Source organism: Haliaeetus albicilla, chromosome 17, assembly GCF_947461875.1.
Source record: "Haliaeetus albicilla chromosome 17, bHalAlb1.1, whole genome shotgun sequence".
NCBI classification, from domain to species: Eukaryota; Metazoa; Chordata; class Aves; order Accipitriformes; family Accipitridae; genus Haliaeetus; species Haliaeetus albicilla.
This window is the reverse complement of record NC_091499.1, coordinates 10,194,952-10,208,132: the sequence shown is the minus strand read 5'-3', so window position 1 is coordinate 10,208,132 and position 13,181 is coordinate 10,194,952. Positions and strand designations below refer to the sequence as shown.

The window sequence follows — 13,181 nt, the reverse complement described above, 5'->3', positions numbered from 1 at the left end:
ATGGCTGGATGAAGTATTTTTCAGGCCAGCTCTATTGATGATATGAGAAGCAGGAGAATCAAACAGTGCTTCAAACATTTGAAATTGATTATAGCTGCTTTAAGCTTAAATTTAGACAACAAATCAGTTTGGGGGAAGGGAGAGAGGAAATGCCATGGCGTCTAATCTGTATTCCCTCTTGCAGAGCTGACGGTGTAATGAGAACAATGGCTCCTGAAAAGCTGCTGAAGAGTATGCCAATATTACAGGAACAAATTGATGCACTACTTGAATTCGATGTATGTATTGTAGCTGACCCAGCATTAATGCTGGGCAGTGACTTATAAATGCTGTGGTGTAATGAACACGTTTCACCTTGTAGGTAATGCTTTACTGATCATCCCATCATGTGGGCCAAAAAGTCCCCTTTTCAGTGTCCCACTGAGGTAGTGTGGTGAAGGATGGCCCTTTCCTATATGTATGAAATGTGCAGATTGCACTTATTTTTGTGGACAGGGTGGAGGAACAGCATGGGAAATGCAGGGCATTGAGGAATGCTGGTGCAGAGTTTGGAGTTTCATCTCCTGCATCAGTGAGGGGAAGAAATGGACAAAACAAGGAGACTGAAGAATCTTTTTTCTGTCTCTTGGCAACCGACTTTTGCAGGGAGGGAAAAAGCCATTAAAATACTACATGTATGTTGTTTGGCTTCCTCAAAATCTTCATCTGGTTTTCAGCTGTAAACTGAATTGGCTAAACTTTAATCTAGACTGTTCATAGAAATAAGAGTCTACAATATATTTATAATGTTTTGAATGTTGGTGGGATTGTTTATCTGCCTTAAGGATAAAAACAGGAGTCAATTGTTGTAGGAGGTACATTGCAAAGAGGTCTTTGAAGGAATCAGTCTTGAAGTTCTTCTGTTCTTGGTGGGCAGAAGGACATGCTTTCAGGTGGAAGGCAGGGCCCACTACGACTTTCAGAGGAAAGCCTTAGAAGTACATGTCTCGCTAATGTGTTTTTCATTCCATAAATGGCATAGGAAATGTGGTCTCAGAAGAGGAGGTTTTTTTATTAAAAGAAAGAACTTTTAATAAACGAGAACTTATTTTCTGCCCAAGTTAACGTGAGAACTGGAAGGGTTTTGACATCATTAACCCCACTGTATTATCTAGTAGACTGCTGAGGTTTTGTCAAACTCTGCTGTGAACTGACATCTTTTGTCCAGTTTCATTAAAGCTTTGTTAATAGCATCTCTGCCTTCCTCTTTGTGATAGGTGAAGGAGTCAAGACTAAGATGTTTACTGTTGATGAGGATATTCCTCTGCTGTAGTGGATTGCTTTGGAGTGGTGAAGAAAGCAATCCTTGATCTGCTAACAGAAACCTTTGTTTGGTTTCTTTGTGTGAAAGCTTGTATTCAGTGCTTGATTCTATCTATAACAGCATCAGATACCTGGTGCAAGCTGAAACTTCTGATTGCATTCAAAACATCTGTTGTAAATAACTGGTATTTTATTTGTAGGTTCATCCAAATGAACTGACAAATGGTGTCATAAATGCTGCATTCATGCTTCTATTTAAAGATCTTATCAAACTTTTTGCTTGCTACAATGATGGGGTTATTAACTTACTAGGTAAGTAACCTGGTGTCTATATCTCACATACCATGAGTGAGTGAAAAACGAGTTTCAGATCCACTTCAGTTTTTTATTTAACCTTCATTAAAACTACATTTTTCTTGACTGTTCTATTCTGAAGTGAGAGAAAACTTAAAGCCATGACCTCTTACATTAGTGTTCATCTGAGGCTGGATTGTCATATGCCCTTAAAGTTGTACAGATGTCTACATAAAGACACTGAGCATCTCTGTGCTTAAAGAAGTGTACAGTGCTGTGTGAGCTTGCATAATATGTCCTGCAAGGTTAGCAAAGCAACTTTTGCTCTTTGATTGCATTTTTAAGATGCCCAGATTCTTCTGTTATATATCCTATGTGGTAGCCTTATATGAAATAATATACTCCTGAATAACATTCCTGATCTGTCTGAAAGCGTGACTGCCAAAGCTGGATCCCCTCCAGAACCCTTCCTACTATCAGCCTACAAAGTCTATAGGAGGCTGTGAGCATGTTCTGAAGCTCAGACAGCTTGGTGTGATCACCAGCATAACACACCCTAAGCTGTCCCTGCAAAAGGCTTTGTTATGAAGTCTAAAACGAGGAGTTGCCATAAATTGCGGGAAACGTAACTGACCCTCTACAAAATGAGCTTCAACTATTAAAACTTGTGGGCACTTCAGCTGATCTATAGAGACAGCTAAAAACTGAGAGTGCTTGGCCAGTACGACTGACCTAAAACTCTGGCTGCAACTAGAACAGGAAGAAACAGAGGTTACAGACACTGAACAGGTAAAAAGATGATCCTGAGCTGTAGAGCTCAGACAATTTTTTTGTACCCATGTTGCAACACTTTCTGGCGGTTTCATAAAAGTAAGTCCAAGGTGTTTTGACTGAAATTATAGGCATGGGAAGCTTAGGCAGCAGATACAAATGTGTTGGGCATAACAATTGGATGGAAATTTCACTGTCTACTTCTACTTAAAGTGTAAGTTCAGGTTGAAATATGTGGCAGTAGTGCTTGCTAATGGACGTGAACCAACTTTAGAGAGCTATTCAAGTGGAAAAAGTACTCTTCTTTGGAGAGAAGACAACTTGGGAGAGGACATATATTAATATACGTTTAAGTATCCTTAATTACTTTGAAGTTTGGTAGCTACTTCACCTGCTTTCTTTTTATCTTTAAAAACCTGGTTCCTATCACACACAATGCTATGGCTGGTTGGGGTGCAATTTTCTGGTGTATATAACTCTTTAGCAGCTCAGCAAGCCCAACTTCTAAATTCTACTAAGGACTAGGAACGCCACTAGATTAGTGTCTAAGTAGAAAAATGTTAATAGAGTGCAATACTCTTGAAATGTGATTTTCCTGAAAACTAGAGTTTCTGATGAATGCAGACCTAATGTAAGACATCTTAACTGAAACTTGCCAAATTATTTCTCTAGAGAAATTTTTTGAAATGAAAAAGGGACAATGTAAAGATGCTCTTGAAATCTACAAACGATTTCTTACTCGAATGACCAGAGTATCAGAGTTTCTTAAAGTTGCGGAGGTAAGTGACTTCTAGTCATCTGGAGTCTGGCACTTAAGTATTTTGTGAATTTTTTAGCACCGATATAAAAATATTAATTGCACTTGTTAAGCATCTGACTCACTATGTATAAATGTGAGTATAGAAATTCCTGGATCTGCTTGTTCAGCTCTTCTTGAAGTAGTTAAGCCCTGCCTAGGACTTCCACATCTCTACTGTGCAGCCAGCCTCAACTTTCCTGGTAACTTAACAGATGACATGACTTCAACCGTATCTATATTTCTTGGAAATGCTGTAATAAATGCATGCCTCTAGGACAGGTTTGAACATTAGAGGAAGATACAGCAATTAGGAATACAAGCACAATGATTTTGTAAGTCTGCTTTGTAAGTGTTTGCAGCCAACTGCAAGTTAACTGGGATGTGAGATTTTCCTGGTTTTGATCCTTGTTATCATCCTCTTATGTGGATAATACAAATAATACATGGTTAGTTAACTCTTTTGCTGGGCCTTCATTTGTGGTAGATGGTTTCTTGGCACAAGATGCACATTTTCCATGTTTTATGCTTTATTATAATGGACGGCAGTAATGAGCTGAATAAAAAGTTTGTTTCTTTGCTAATTCACTTATGAAGGACTCTGCTAGACTGCTGAATGGCACATGATGTCTGATATGAATGTTGAGCTTGAGGGAGTGAAGTACTTTATAGACACCTATAGGTCAGCTTTGCAGGACAGGGATTATAGTGACTATACCTCAGGATTACTAGGTGCAGTGGAGCTTGTTCTTCTGCAAAAGCTAAACCAACAGGCACTCTGAAGAGCCATAGCAAAGCAACAGGACAACTAATAGAAGATTGCAGACTCAGACCTCATCTTGCTGTATTTGAAATGCTAGGAGAGAAGGGTGGAACAAAAAAGTGACTTGAGCTTTAGCTTTTTTTAAGTGATGTCTTCTAGGATTTGCTCACTGGCTGAATTTCAGAGAACTTCATTAGGATAGTCATGTATCTGTATAATATGTGTTTGGCAGTTCACTAATGCTACTCTCTGAGACAACAGTGTATGACCAAAAAGCCCCACCTGACCTGCAATATGAAGTTTACCTGGGTGGAATGTAAATCCCTTTGGTTTTTTGTTTGGTTTTTTTTTTTAATGGATATTTAATTAAAAAAAAAAAAAGACTACTGCAGGTTGTTGAAGGTAGCTAATGGAAAGATGGGCATCTGGACTTGCTACCTTTGTGCTCTTTTTCTAAAGATGAAGCACATTATATGTTGAAGAGTATACCACAGTTCTAGTCAAAATTAGTGCCTGGTGCAGTGGAATAATGCACTTATGCTTTACCTCTTTTATATCCACAGCAAGTTGGAATTGACAAAGGTGATATTCCTGATCTTACACAGGTAAGCTTCTCTTGTAGTCTTTTTGGATCTGTGTAATAACTAAGAATTATGGAATTAGGAAGCACACCAGGAATGTAAATGTTGGTAGGCAGTCACACCACTGAATGTTTTAAAGCCCTCCCAACTTGCAAATAAGAACTGCCCAAAGCTAGTTTTGAAGACTGATATAACTAAAACAACATCTTTCATGATGACTTCTGACCTGTAGTTGAAGGGTAGGCTGTTCTGCTCTTTCAGAGCAGCACTAGCAGTAGTGCCGTGGACTTGAAGTTTAAATGCAGTTGTGATTTGATTGCTGAACTCCTCTGTCAGTATGCATGAAAACTTTTTAACATCAAAATTCACTTATGCTGTAGCTGCTTAAATTCTGTTGTGCTGGTCCACTTTCAATATCACTTGCAAATTGGCCTGGGTGCCTGGCTTTGTGCTTAATGTGGAAAGGATATTTACTTGGAGGAAGAGATCCGTGCTGAAGAGTTCACTCGTGGCAGTTTTGATGCCAGTAAAATTGGAACAGAAGAGCAGCCCAAACTGCTTCACAGTTGTAAATCCTATGCATTCATAACCTATGAATGTGTAGTTATTGAAAGCCTCTTGAAAGGCTGGTTTATATCAGCATCAAAATAGTGGTTCTCTTGGTTAAAAAGCCAGTTAAAGTCTGAAAGTGAGATACAATATGAAAGTGGAGAGTTTTAATCTTTATGGGTTTCAGATGCTATGGGGCTATGAAGTCTGGCCACTCTTTTAGCAGAGGAAAACTTAGACTTCTAGCAGCATGTGGAATACCGAACCTAATTCTGAAATAGCTGAAGTAGTATGTTAACCTAACTCTATACCTCAGGAGCTCTTTTTTAACACGGTCCAGTCAGTCATGAACTAAGTCCTTCAACTAGAAGAACTCACCTTAAACTCAGTTAATGAAATATGCTGTATAAATTCCTGTGAGTCTTATCTGCTTCTGCTTGTGTTGTGTCAGCCTGCTGGAAAGGCTGCCTGCTGGGACTGCACAAGCCCTGTTCTGCTACCGGAGTGCTGCCTCATGAACCAACGCTTTAGAATATAATAGAATAGTTCCTTGGGAAGGCAGGGATCTACAGTGATCATCTAGTCCAACTGCCTGACCACTTCAGTGCTCTTCTCAGGTAGTCCCTCATGGCTGTGTTCTCCCAAAGGCTGCTTGGGACTCACTTGCTAAAGCTCATCTGCAACGTGCTGTAGATTATGTATAAGACCTAAGCAGTGTATTTCAGTGAGAAATAAATAAAAGGTGAATAATAAAACTGAATTTCAGCTAATAGGTAATATATAATTGTATATAATATCAATAGTATACCTAAATTTCTAAAGCAAGCCATGGCAATAGTCACCAGTATTCCACAAGAAGTTGGCTGTGTTGACACTTGATGTGTGTACATACTCTGTAAATACAAACAGGTGGTCACAGTACTGAAATACAAGTTGATAGCTGTCATCTTTGGACTTTCTAGTTTGGCCGCAAGGTTTTGGAGGCTGAGGAGGCATCTTGGCAGCTGAAGAGCTTGGCTTATTTTTATTTATTAGCAATTCTTGAAGTATGGCAGTTTTGCTCCAAATAGCTAGTGGGGAAGCCATATCAAAGGTTCCACCACGATGCTGACTGATAGATTAGTCTAATGTTGAAGCAGTATCTAGAAGAAATTAAGCAATGTTCGGTGTTGCAAATTGGATACCAGACAGTATTTAATTTCCAAATCGTTGCATCTGGATAGAAACTTTTTGAAGCTTTCTCTGTGAATTCTGTTTGATAGATGAGTTTTGTATTACCTTGTTGGCTTTTAAGAAACCTGTGAATAATGTACTGGAAAGCTATTTAAAGTGTGTAAAAGTAACAGGAAATAAATGTGGTTTGTTTTTTGTTTTTTTGGGTTTTTTTTCCAAAAGTGAGCCTTTACTCATCTTTTTGTTGCTGCTGGAGAATTCTTGTAACTAAGTCACTTGTGTTTAATCAAATTCGTTTCTGTGCTCAAATTAGTTGAAAATGAATAAATATGCTTATAAAAGCAGCAGTAGTTAAAATGTTTCTGCATTGCGTATGTACATGCGACATACTTAAGCCATCATTTAAGGATTTTTTGAGCAGTTTAAATTTCTGCATGTGTTAAGTTACCTTACTGCTCAGTTTTAATGCCAAAATTAATATGCAGACACTATAAGTACACTTAGCTGTGCATTGGTACTAGCAGGTACTAAGCATTCTGAAACTTCTGATTTAGCCAGCCAGATGGTTTTCAGCATACTGTATGCAGAAGCAGTAGGTAGTCCGTTTTCAAGCATTGTAAACTGACTTTTTTGATGCATATGTGTATCCTGAAATTAAAGACACTATTTATGAAAAACACCATAGGTATTGCTGTCAGGAATTGTGGTTGATTTGAAAGACTGATAAAGAGAATTTCCCGTTTAGAGACCGTACCATTGATGAACTGGTAACCCTGATGAAATCCTTGACTATTATATCCTACTGTATCTCTCAAGGGTTTTCTCATAGGAATCTACTTACCTGCGCTCTATTTTTATACTGGAGTAGCTAAGCACACTGTCGTTTGCATTTATGACTACTTTTCCTACCTACCATTGTCACAGCAAATGCATGCCTGGGGGTATCGTCTGACCACAAAAAGGTTGCTTCAAATAAAACCTAAGATCAGGGAGCCTTGAAAAAGCTTAGTTTTTGCAGATGTCTAAAATAGTAATCTTTCCAAATTTTGAGTTAGCTGCTGGGCTCAGTAACCTGTGCCTGGCTACCATTTGGAGAAGAAACAGCTACAAGGTTTTGTGGTGTTGGGAGTCTTGAACCAAAGGTAGCTGCTTTTGGGGGCATTAGAAAGGACTTTTAATTTTTTTTATTTGGACTGCAAATATTATCTAAGCCCCTGGTCATGAAAGAGGTGTTGGAGGTCTGGCTAAAAGCAAAACTGAAAAATGACCTTGAACTTATTACTCTTAAAATTATCCCTGTGGATGCCTGTGCTGTTGTCAATGTTTAATACTGACTCAAAGCATGATGAGCAGCACAGCCTGGATTTAGGCTTCAGGCGCTATTTAGTAGAGGTAAAAGTTTTCTCTCTGCAGATGTGGACACAGTATTATCTTTCTAAAGCTGTCTTCATCTGAATACTTCTAGCATGGAAATCCACTATTTTCACAGTGGAGTTAAATAAAATAGCAGCATGAGCATACACATGCTGGATTTCAGGGAAATCAGTGCTGGATTTCAAAGCATCCTTAGGTCAATGCAATGTGTTTAGAAATGTGTCTTTCTCTTTGCTTTCAAGGCTCCTAGCAGTCTCATGGAGACCCTTGAGCAACATCTAAACTCACTGGAAGGAAAAAAACCTGGCAACAAGTAGGTATATATGTTGTACCATGTATCAGGGCATAATAGTAACAATGTGAGACTAGCTGATGTTCAGGTTTGCCTCCCCCAACCTCCTTTTGTCACTTAGTTGTACAATAAACTGTGGTAAGACTAGGCTTTTCCTTTCCCTTACAAAGTTGTCTTAATGGCAACTTTTTTTTCTTATTGGGGGGTGGAGGGAAACAACATACTGAACAACAAGACACTTTCCAAAATGAAGTAAAATTAACTGTGGAAAACTCCTAGAAGGAACTGTTTTTCCCTGCTGCTGAGGCTTTTATCATCAAAATTTGTTTTCTAATGGCTTTGCATCTTCTTACTAGATACTTGTCATGGCTAAGTCTAGGAAGGATTAAGCTAAACCTGTGTTTTCTCTTTTACTGTTGCTTTCCTTGCAATTTAGCGAAGGGTAAGTGCATATGTTTACATATCACTTGCATGCAGGCATGGTTATGTTTTTTTTTTTAAGATGGCTTGAACAGTTAGAAATAGATGTCGTCTTGAAATTGTACCTAAACTGTTGCTTGCTTTTGTATATAGTCATTGAGTTATTTTTGGTCATTTCTGTCATAGCTCCAGATCTTTTAATCAGGTCTACAGCTCCTAGGACTCATCCAATTCAAGTAGCCTATAGGATGGATGCTAGTTCAATACTGGTGCAGGTTTAAGTTCAACTCCTCCTTTCATCTCTAAGATCAAAGCAGCTCTAAAAATATGTAGCAGTATTTTCATACCTCATAATGATGAAAGTAAACAAATGTACTGACGTACGTTTTAACCTAAGATTAAGGCTCTGCCAGTTAGTTTCAGTGTGATTTTTCTTGCATGTGGGAAAACTTTCAGCTTGGACTTTCCAACCAACTGTTTCCATGCTTTTAAATATCATTATTTTAAAGTAACTCTGACTTTCTTTAAAAGAACAGTAGACTTTGAAAATTTGCTGACACATCCTCAGAAGACTTATGTTAGATAACTGCTTCCATATTGGTGTTATTCTGCTGCTAGTGCATGACTTTATAATATGGTGACATCTTGCCCCGGTAACTCTTTCCTACTGGCTCCTGTAGGCCCAAAAGCAAGATATATGCATGCATCTCTGCCTTTTCTCCATTTAGTAGAGCTGATTTAAAAGGCAGAATAATCTTGGGGTACCAATTAGCTTAAAAGATTCATTTAAGATTTGAAGTAAAAATTTGCATTCCTTGTCTAAAGGGGCATGTGAAAGTTTGAGAAATGGGGAGGGCATGTGATTGTAGAGATCTTCAGAAAGCTGTCATGCTTAGTTTTTGGTCTTTTTGCAGGAGTTTTGATGACCAGAAACATAGTTTCCAAAAGTGTACTTATCTGAAACCCCCCTTTTTTTTCTAGATCTGGGGCTCCTTCTCCTCTGAGCAAGGTAAATACTGCCAATTGCTGAACTAGTTAATTCTTGTTCAGGTGATATGCTTTAGAACATCTTAAGTGCATAAAGAGTTAAATTTCCATCTCCTAATCTGCTTTTTAGACTTTGCCACCTAGGCCCTACCTAAGTGACAAAATTACATCTTTTAATGGCCTTGTATATAATGGCCCCAAAAAAGTGCTTCACTGATCCAAAGGGCTATAGTGGTTATACCAGTGCAGGATGCTAAGCAGCTTTGCCAGAATCTGATGGTTGCGCTTTGTGAAAGCATAAAAGATACACATACCTTTATCTCAACTTTTTTTTTTTCTCTTTTTCTTAATCCTCATGTCAGTGAGAAACTTACTCCATACTGTTCCTCCTCTAAATTTGTCACTCCATTTGCAGCTTTTTAGGAGGAAGTTCTGACTCTTTTAAAACTGTGTTCATGTGAAAAGCCAGGAAGAAAACTTTCATCTGATATACCTAGTTTCAGAATTGACCTTTATTAGAGAGACTGCTCACCTTAATTTAAAGCAAGAGTTGCCAGTGAAACTGTCTTGGTTTGAGTGTCAGATAAACTAATGAGCTTTATGGTGTTAGTAACAGCAGTTCCTGGTATCCCTGAAGCATTGCCAGGTGCCATAGTTCTGTGTCTAGTAACGGGTGTTGTGCAGGAAAAACTCGATGAAAACTTCAGAATCTGAGGGAGGCAGTTCAATGATTGATTCTAGTGAAAGCTCTTAAATTTCCCTCCAAAAAGCCCTTAAAAAAACCCCCACAAAACACAACCAAAAGACTCTCTTGTTCAATACGTAGCAGTTGGTGAGAACTACATGATGGCTCAGAAAGTGTTCTTACAACTTTAAGTAACCTCATCTTCCATGATTTACATGAAGAATTTGGACCACTCTAGTCTCAAACCTTAGTAAAGTCTTGAGGAGGGTCTAGAAAGCTTATATCCATCTCCTGCTAGAGTTGTGACGATGGGACGGCAGTAACAGAACTCAGAAGAGAATCACTTCAGATTTGCCATTCTTTCTTGGAAGTGGTCAGAACGGCAAACAGTACTAAACATAGTACTTGTTTTCGTTTGTTAGAAAAAGGATCTCTTTAGCATGTGAGATGCTGTAACAAAGCTCATAGTACCTTTTAGAATTAAATTGACATTCCTCAAGATAACTTGAGTCTTCAAGCGCACAGAAGAGTTGCAATATCCTCTCCTGGGCGTCTGTCCTTGCTGTACTTAAAGTATCTTAACCAGAATTGGAGGAGCTAATGAAGCAAAGACTGAGCTGTCTTTTATATCTTCGCAAGGACTTAACCGTTAGCACTGTTGATAGCTCTTTAAACTCTCTTCAGTCTGAAGGTTTACAGACACACTTTTAGCTTAGTTTCTAACGATTTCTTTTCTCCTATCATTTCTATGGTTAGAGTACTATGGTGCTGTTGTGGATGAATGGATATTTCACTCTGGATGAAATGAAGGGTCTGACACATGTAGAAACAAACCTACAAAAATACTTTTTTCCTCCCATCTTCAGGGTGGTCTTAAAACTGAGAGTTTGCTGGGGAGCAAGCTATTTTCTTGGAACTTGCTGAGAATCCTTTGACACATAGGAACTGTTAGTTACCCTAATTGGGATTTTAAAAGGCAGGTAAGGTAACTCCAGGTCACAAGTCTCTGAGTTAGTTGCCTAGGTGTTGGGTGAGTCTCGAACCCAAGGGACTACAGCTCATACGAGACTGGCTGCCGGTGTCTGCAGGTGCTCTGAATGCGTGCAAGAGGCATCTCCTCTTGAGCCAGGCATTGCGAGGTGGAGTCACCTTAGAGTTTCTCAACTCTACCACCCTCTGCAAACTTAGCCTAGTCTTCTCTAAATTCTTTCAAAGTGGGGAACAGCTCATGATAAGAAGACCTGATGTCAAAATTGGGTTTTTAAAGTATGTGAATCTGTGCATGAGTTGTATGCGGAGAAATGCTGGTATATTGAATTTGTATATTTAAAATATTTCTCCAGTCTTCTCCAGCCACAACTGTTACATCTCCTAGTTCTACTCCAGCAAAAACTATTGATACATCTCCTCCAGTTGATCTTTTTGCAACTTCATCTACAGCTGCTCCAGTCAGGTAAGTTAAAAAGCATATTTGAGCTACTGAGCTTGATGTAGATGCCAAAGTCATACTTGTAATGGGAGGCTTGCCTGCAGGATTTTGCTTATTTTACAGGTAGTATACATCAGTATTGAATGGGCTACATTATTCTACCAGTATAGATCACAAATGAGCTCTAATAAAAAAAAATAAATAAATTGTGCCTACTCTGATTTGCTTTCGGTGTAGTAGTGATGTTGTACCATTCCCAACATACACTTTTAATTGAATAGACTGAAGTAATGTGCAAATCCAAAGTAGTCTTTGCTGACCTTCAGCATTCTGTTTCTAAAACTGCTGAATTAAGATTCCTTTTTCTTGCTGTTCAGATCAGCTAATGAAGCACAAAAATAATGAACTTCTGGAGGTTAAAATAAAAAATAAACATTTGACCAATGAGAAAATCTAAACCTTGCTTTCAAGTCAAAACCAGGACAAACTGCTGTTGCTCATTGTAATGAGCAGAAATGAAAGAACTCTAGACATGTAAAAGCTCTCAGCTTGAACCAAAAGTCTGAAGACGTGACTAACTTTAGTTAAATGTCAGATGAAGTATTTCACTGAAGAAGGAGCTTCTATTGTTTATTATTTAAATGTTCTAAATGAACAAGACCTTGTTTCCTAAGCAAGTATCTGGCTGGCTTAAGCCACAGAAGTTTTACCAACTGTCATCTACCTAATGCCTATTTATTGCCTGGAAATGTGGTTATTTTGCTTTCTGACATGGCACAGTGAAATATTGAAGTAGAATAGAGCTGTTTTCAGTCACAGCAGTTATTTGCTCTGTTCTTAGGGACCACCTGAGATTTTCGGTTTTGGTTTGAGGGTTTTTTGTTTGTTTTTTTGTTTGTTTGTTTGTTTGGGTTTTTTAGGACTGTAAAAGTCTCATGGATCTGTTACAATGTCATTATCAAGTAATGGAAGTAAGTTAAGGTCCAGTCTTGGGGTGTACTGTAATCTTGGCACCTACTGCAGTAGAGGTGTTTATGGCCACTGCTCTAGTCCTAAGGCCTGAAAAAAATGTGTCTCTCAATCGTTTCATCAGTCATCCAAACTAAGAGTAATTCCTACAATCCAGTCATGACTTTTCTTTTCCTTTTTTTTTTTTTTTTTAAAACTTGATTGAAATGGGCAAATTCCTCCAGTATTCAATATCTCTCTTCCTTTCCTTGGCAGCTCTTCCAAACCATCCAGCGATCTTCTGGATCTTCAGCCGGATTTTGCTGCTGCTGGGCAGGCGGCTCCAGCCGCCCCTGCCGGAGCCACTTCATGGGGAGGTAGCGAAACCTCACTGTCAGCATCTTTTCTTGCAGCCTCTGTCGTCTTGCCTGGCTGAACTGAAACCTGGCTCTTTCTCTGCTAGCACAGGATGTTCCCAGCTCACTCCCAGGCTTCTGCTGACCTGACAGTCAGGCATCCCTTCGCAGCACAGGCTACTCCTTTTTCCAGGCATATGCATAATAGTATAAGCTGCTTATAAGGGCCTGACTGCAAAGCTGGGGGGAGCCAGGAATAGGTGACTAAAAGTGAGCAGGAGGGGGATGGCTGAAGGTGAACAGGTAGGGTAGGCCCTTTAAAACAGAAGAACGAAAACTGCTCGTGTGCTTATTGGCAAGGGGAGGGCAGAAATCAACTCTTCTGTTCATAAAGCAAAGCTCACAGATCAGTAGGGGGAGGATCAAAAATATCTTTTACAACGAAAATGCATCTGAAGCCA

General features: G+C 39.0%; 1 protein-coding gene across 21 annotated transcripts in view; it reads left to right on the top strand.

The window, feature by feature from the left end:
* Positions 1-13,181, top strand: part of SNAP91 (synaptosome associated protein 91) — a 71,215-nt gene that overhangs the window by 24,463 nt on the left and 33,571 nt on the right. For all 21 annotated transcript variants that reach the window (XM_069804771.1, XM_069804765.1, XM_069804784.1 and 18 more), the window contains exons 6-13: positions 185-278; positions 1,503-1,614; positions 3,040-3,146; positions 4,490-4,531; positions 7,846-7,916; positions 9,297-9,324; positions 11,331-11,440; positions 12,641-12,741. In XM_069804771.1, the coding sequence (XP_069660872.1) occupies positions 185-278; positions 1,503-1,614; positions 3,040-3,146; positions 4,490-4,531; positions 7,846-7,916; positions 9,297-9,324; positions 11,331-11,440; positions 12,641-12,741 (665 nt within the window). The remainder of the gene's footprint in view (positions 1-184; positions 279-1,502; positions 1,615-3,039; positions 3,147-4,489; positions 4,532-7,845; positions 7,917-9,296; positions 9,325-11,330; positions 11,441-12,640; positions 12,742-13,181) is intronic.